This window comes from Pipistrellus kuhlii, unplaced genomic scaffold (assembly GCF_014108245.1).
Source record: "Pipistrellus kuhlii isolate mPipKuh1 unplaced genomic scaffold, mPipKuh1.p scaffold_m20_p_2, whole genome shotgun sequence".
Lineage (NCBI taxonomy): Eukaryota > Metazoa > Chordata > Mammalia > Chiroptera > Vespertilionidae > Pipistrellus > Pipistrellus kuhlii.
Genome location: NW_023425515.1, coordinates 52749667 through 52756257, shown reverse-complemented (window position 1 = coordinate 52756257; position 6591 = coordinate 52749667). Strand labels below are relative to the sequence as shown.

General features: G+C 36.3%; 1 protein-coding gene across 1 annotated transcript in view; it reads right to left on the bottom strand.

Annotated features, from left to right (window-relative positions):
- Positions 1–255: 255 nt before the first annotated feature.
- RABL3 (RAB, member of RAS oncogene family like 3) overlaps positions 256–6591 on the bottom strand; it is a 39131-nt gene continuing 32795 nt past the window's right edge. The window contains exons 6-8 of the mRNA XM_036448313.2: positions 5445–5516; positions 2163–2201; positions 256–1558 (exon numbers count right to left, since the gene is read on the bottom strand). Coding sequence (XP_036304206.1) covers positions 1493–1558; positions 2163–2201; positions 5445–5516 — 177 coding nt within the window. The 3' untranslated portion in view covers positions 256–1492. The remainder of the gene's footprint in view (positions 1559–2162; positions 2202–5444; positions 5517–6591) is intronic.

Sequence of the window (6591 nt, the reverse complement as noted above, 5' to 3'; positions counted from 1 at the left end):
TCTGCACAGCTCTCCTTTATGTCAAAAAAGAAATCAGGACAAAGTCTTGTGGGGGAGGATGCAAAGAAAGACTGGAGAATATTCTAGCTCATGGAAAGTGCTTTAACCATCCTTTTGCAAATTCTGAAGACCGTCTTTCTAAAAGCACTCTCTAATATTCTTATTTTAGCATTCTCTCTCAGAATACCTTGGTTTCCAAAGCACTTCTGAAATGTAATTAAAATGGAATAGAAAGTGAATTTACTGTCCCCCCCCCCCAGTTTTAAAATGAGAAGCTGAAACTATGTATTTAATATTATTATTATATTTTAATATAGAGCAAAATCAGGAGTGCAGAGACCCACAGAGACAGGATGCGGGTGAAAAGGTGTTGTTGAATAAGACAGCAAATTACAGTTTTTGGAAACGAGGGTTATATATTTAACAACAACCAGGGCAGAGAGAATTAAAGAAGCAAAAAAGATGGGTAAAAAAAATAACAATTATGCATATACACACACCAAAATTCTGGCTTATGAAATCCAAGAATTCTAATCTCTAATTCATGTAAATGTGTTGCTATGGAACTTATTTTTACTTCTCTCCATAAATACATTGTTGACACAAAGAATAATATTCTTAGTTTATAGACTATAGTTAAGAGACATTTCAGGAGTTCACTTTTCCTTTAAAAAACAAGCAAACCTGAAGAGGCTACAAATCTTATTGCCTTTGTGCAGGTCTTAGATTTCACCCTAACCATTTCCAAACAGACAACAGTGATTTTGCGGACAGCTTTAACCTAAACAGTGAAGGATTTAGTGAGCTGTCAATTTCTTGCAGAATTCTTCTTTTCTGGTACTGCCCTTCTCTATGTATTATTAATCTATTTATATTTAACTCCAGCCATTAGTCCTCCTCTTTCAGCCACTGAACCATTTGCAAAGGAGAGGGAGGGAAAAAGGGTTGCTATTATTAGGCATCCTTGTGTGTGATGAGGGTGGAGATAATTAAATAACATGATTTTGCTTCTTTGAAAATGATGAAGATTGTTTGGGGTAGACAACTCAGGGCTGGTTAACATAACCTTTCCCCTCCAGAAGGTAAAACAATAGAGATGCATTTTTAAAGTACTTAATTAAGCCTTCAGCAAGACTTGTGAGAAAATTACAGACCCAAAATAACGCTCCAGTTCTAGGCAGGAGTAAATTTTCTCTGCAGCACTCTGTCATTGCTCATTTGCTGCATCATTTTGACAACATCTCGTATTTCCATAAGGCTTTTACATAATCTATAAACAGAGACAGAAAGGCGAGGAACAGAGAGAACGGGGACAAAGTTCAGGCCTCCCGCACTGTCAGTTCCTTTTAGTTTTCCATTAAAGGGTGAGGGAGAAGGGTGGCATTTTAAGATGATTTCATTAAAAGGCTGGGGCATTAATAACTGACACAGCAAGAAGAATGCTGTGAAAAATTGCCACTGCTTTCTCACTCTTCTAAAGGATGCATACAATTCAGTCATAATGAAGGCCCTTTAATGTTCCTCCCCAAAACCTCTTTCGATCAGGAAAGCCTGGAATCTGTAGGTAAGAAAGATAATCACAATAAGTTTCAAGTAGGCAGAGTTCAAATGCTAACAGCTTTTAAATTTTTTCCTTTAAAATGTCAGTCTATTGTTCCTGAGAGAGTCACCAGCCTGTGGTTTTACTCAGAAAACCACAGCAGATTAAATAATAAAAATACATTTTCCCAAAATGGAAAACACTTGCCAACAAATTGCTGACAGTGTCATCTAAATCAGAGAGGATGAAGGTGAATCTCAGAATATTCCCCTGTTGGACTTTACATGAATGATTTGCTTGTAACAGACTTTGGGTATATATCTTTGGTGTCTCAAGCAAACAATTTTATTTTATTATTTTATAATGTAACCTTATCCCTGGATTTCATTCATTCATTCATTCATTCATTCATTCATTCTTGGACTCTTACTTTCCCTTGATCTTATTATTATTATTATTATTTTGAGGGGTGGTTAACAGGAAAAAAATCAGTTGCTTGTGCTTACAGAGGGACTTCCCCTACTCTTTTTTTTTTTTTTTTAACCATTTCTAAAAACAAATTTGGAAATCACCTCTCTACAAATTTAAGAACCCATTTTATAAAGAAAAGATAGATACTGACCTGATTACTGTCTCTTAAAGAGTATCTTTTTTCTATGACCTGTGAGAAACAAAGATTTTAAGAGTTTAATACACAGTTCTGGAAAAAGTGGCTAACTATAATGGCCATTCAGGGGCCTAAAAAGCATATATGCAAATTAAGAGTCTTTTCAATAGCTACAGACATCTGGTACAGTGAGTTGAATCTGGTGCTAATAGGATCAGGATTGTAGGATTATTTCCTAAGAGCTTGCCTCATTCCAGTACTAATAGATTAAAAAAATAAATGAAAAAAGATGGCTAATCAGAGAATGACATATGATCCCATGCAATTTTTAGTATATAAGAGGAAATTTGGCTCTATGCTTCCCAGCAATCAGTCCTAAAAGGTACCAAACAGAATTCATAAGAAAAACGCAAAGCACTTGCCTACTAATAGTGCAGCTATTCCTTAAAGAGGAGTCTGTGTAATGCAACGAACCACTATATCCCTCCAGTAAACACAGTGATAAATTCTATAGAGCCTCCATGGAGACAGGCGACACAACATCAAAAGTGTCAATTAGCTTCTTTTTATGGATTTAATCGGCACCTATAATTTAGCAGTTTCAGAACCTCTGTGTTTGGTCAACAGGAGAAACACAGTAAAGCAGTGGGTGTATCTGCACAAATCCATCACTTCTATGATAAAGAATTCCTCAAACAGGCTAAATGGTGAGTTTAAGGAGCACCGCGTTTTCAGATTATGAAACACATTTTTAAGAATAACAAATTCTGTTCTAACACTTGAGAAACTACAATGATTGCATAGGCAGTATTGTTTTCTTTAGCCAAAGCTGTTGTGATTAAGAAAATGTAATCAATAGGATATAGATTAGCGCGAGATTAAGAGCCTGGAATCTAGAATTATGAAAATACAAATTTCTCTGCATCAGTGCTGAGCACCTTCTTCCAGGCCTGTGTCAGCTTACTCTAACTGGCCTGACAGGCACAATAGCTGGATTTTTCTATCTTAGAGACTATGGCTGAGTCACTGTTAGCCACAAGAGACCCAAGGTAAGGTTGCATTCATTGGCCCCCGTGGTAGGAAAGCTGGTCATGATCAATATACATCTCGAAATACTTGGTCTTAGAGATAGCAAGAAGGGACTGATTCTCTTTCCTTTCTCTGGGGCAGCACAGGAAAATCCTATCATTCTAGAGTGGGGAAGAATTACTACTAGCCAAGGGAGTCTGGAGGAGGAGGATCAGATTCCCCCTTGGAAAATAAACCTTTACATTAAATTCTTGGGGCCCTGGCCAGTGTGGCTCAGTTGGTTGGAGGGTAGTCTGGTGCACCACAGGGTTGCAGATTCAATTCCTGGTCAGGGCACATTCCTGGGTTGCAGGTTTGATCCACAGTCAGGGTAGGTAAGGAGGCAACCAATGGATGTATCTTTCGCACATAGATGTTTCTCTCTCTCCTTTTCTCCCTCAAATCAATGGGGATAAAATTCTCACAGATATATGAAAAACTGGGTGAAATTTAGTTGCTATATTCTTTAGTTTCTGCCAACCACCTCAGTCTGGAGGTCTGGTCAACCTCTTAACCCACATACCTTTGTTTGTGATTTAGGAAATGATGAGAGAAGTTACCTTTTTGCTTTTGCTCATAACTCCCTACCCTCAACTTGCAATGTCCTCTTATTAAATCTTTCTCTCTTCTTAAAACTCATCAAGTTCCCTCTGATGTTTTTAGAATAAAACCTTGACAGACGTGGGTCCCACTAGTCTATAACCCAATGTTTCCCTAAGATATCTTATTACATTTTTAAAAAATATATTTTTTTATTGATTTTCCACAGAGAGGAAGGAAGAGTGATAGAGAGCTAGAAATGTTGATGAGAGAAATATCAACTAGCTGCCTCCTGCACACCCCCTGCCGGGGATGTGCCCGCAACCAATGTACATGCCCTTGACCGGAATCAAACCCGGGACCCTTCAGTCCACAGACCGATGCTCTATCCACTGAGCCAAACTGGTTTCGGCAACTTATTACATTTAACATCTCAATTATAAAATTATTAAATTATTAAAAATTTTAAATAGTATCGATATATTGTGGGATTTTTCCATGTCAGACACAGATGTATAAGATGTTGCTCTGAGGGGATAGCATTTTGTACAGATGGGATCAGGGATCTAAACCAAATGAAAGTTCTTACATTTTAAGTTTGAAAACAATGTGAACAGAAAATGTGGTTCCTTGCGGGGCATCCCATTTAGGAATGCTAATATTTGTACAGCACACCAGGGTAAATGGAAGAGGTTGCCAGTCACACAGCCCGAGGGGCTCTGCTGCTCAGAGAAATGAGTGGATCAATATCTCAGTACAGCTGTACCCTATTTGCAACACAACAGTTGGGAAGTTCTGCAATGAAACAAAAATTTCCCCATGATCTCATTAAACAGGGAGGATGTGGGGCTTTATCTCTGCTGACATATTGGCTAAAGGGCCAAATGTTAAATCCCTAAATTGCTAAAAGAAAAATGATTCATAAAGAAGATCTATGAGAAAAATGTTTCTTGGAAGATTACACTTAAAAGGAAATATAATACAGCAATTAATCTTTTTCAATAGCATACAGAAATACATCCTATTTTAGTTGACTACACAATGTCCGTATTGGGCAAGCAACTTAAGCTCGGTCAATACTACGTGCAATGCAGCTGTTAGGACTTGTGAAGGAAAGACAAACAGTGCTCTAATTTACTAGCATGCTGAGTCATTCTGCATTTTCATTCTACAATAAGATGATGCTAGCAAGAGTCCATAACTTTAATACAAAAGTTTCTGATAGGGAAACAATAGGGAATCAAGAAGATGACATTATCTTAAAAGTATTAGTAAGAACCATTAATAGCTGGGAGAGCAAAATGAACTCAGGGCTTTAGCTAAGTAGAATCTCCTCAGTTCATTGTCTTTCGTAGGGCTTAGGGAGGAATAAGTACAAAAAGAGATAGAAACTAGGGAAGCATAAATTGTTTTAAGAAGGGGAAATAGGTATTTTATTTTAAAAAAACCATTTAAATTCAGTAGCTTTCATCCTTTGCTACAGAACACTGGTGATAGTATAAATACGTCAGCAGGCCTTGAGCAATTATACCAACAGATAAGAGAGATCAAAACAAGTATTATTCAGACATGTCACATATCCTGTGACATTCAGGATGAAGGCATAAAAGGACAAAGCATTCTACAAAAAAAGTTAAACTCTTATAATATATAAATTAAGTTTAAAAATAACTTAATTGAGGCCATTACCTTATCAAAAAACCTACTGAGCTTGACAGCATTAGAAGAACCAGCAGCTAAGTACCGTGGATTTGTGCAATCCTAGAAGATAAAACGTAAGACCTATGATTAAAAGCTAGAGAACATAGCTCTTTGTTAGTTATCAATGTTCCTGTTGCACACAGTAAAATATTAGGCATAATACTCTCATAAAATATTCATGCTATTTTCAAATCATGATGCACAAAGCATAAGAGGAAAGTGCTAAAGGAATATAAGGACACTTTTTGTTATTTGAGCAAATTTAGAAGACACTGAACCAATGTGTTCATCAATTAATCCACAAAGGAAGACAGGATTGCTAATACCTTACTAATACAACCGAGATACTAATCAGGTGACCTACCTACATTTACCCTAAAAAGCAGAAATAAAGGCATCAAAAAGTCAACACTTTACTTTTTAGCACTAGTTACTCACCAGTACTCAACTAAGTCCTATGCAGTTCATACAAATAGTAGGAAGCATGAAAATAAGGAGTTAAGAGGAGCGAAGAACAAACAGAATAGTTGCCAGGGATTTCTCACTCATTGAACACAATGCAATACATCTCTTGGTAGGCCATAAAGGTAATAATAAACAATAGATATATTTTTATAATAATAAACAATGAATTATTATTAAATATAATTAAGCATTATTATTAAACACTAGTTAGAGAGACAATAATGAAGAAGAGATATATTACTATTAAATAGAATTTTAAAAATGGAGCCCAGTGGAAACTAAACAATCTGGAACATTAAATCATTATAATGACTAGTAAAGAGCTTAAAAGGCTTACTATCCTTTTGCTGAAACTCCAGGGTTGTGTTGCCTTTGCTTGTCATTACTGACTTGCCACCTTAAGAGACAGAATACTTGGATTTCTAACTCCAAGATCAAACTATGAGGATATCATGTAGGCTGCTTTGCAAGAATGATATTTGTCTTTCAGGCTGTGTCCCTTGGGAAATTCTGAAATTATTGGTGTTGCATTTATTGATTTGTACTCTCTAAGCCCACATGATTCCTTTCCAATGAATTTTGTAACAGTCACTTATTTTATCCACATATATCATAACATTTTAAGGCTGACATTTTTTATTTTGGTCAGAATCTGTAATACATTTTCAAA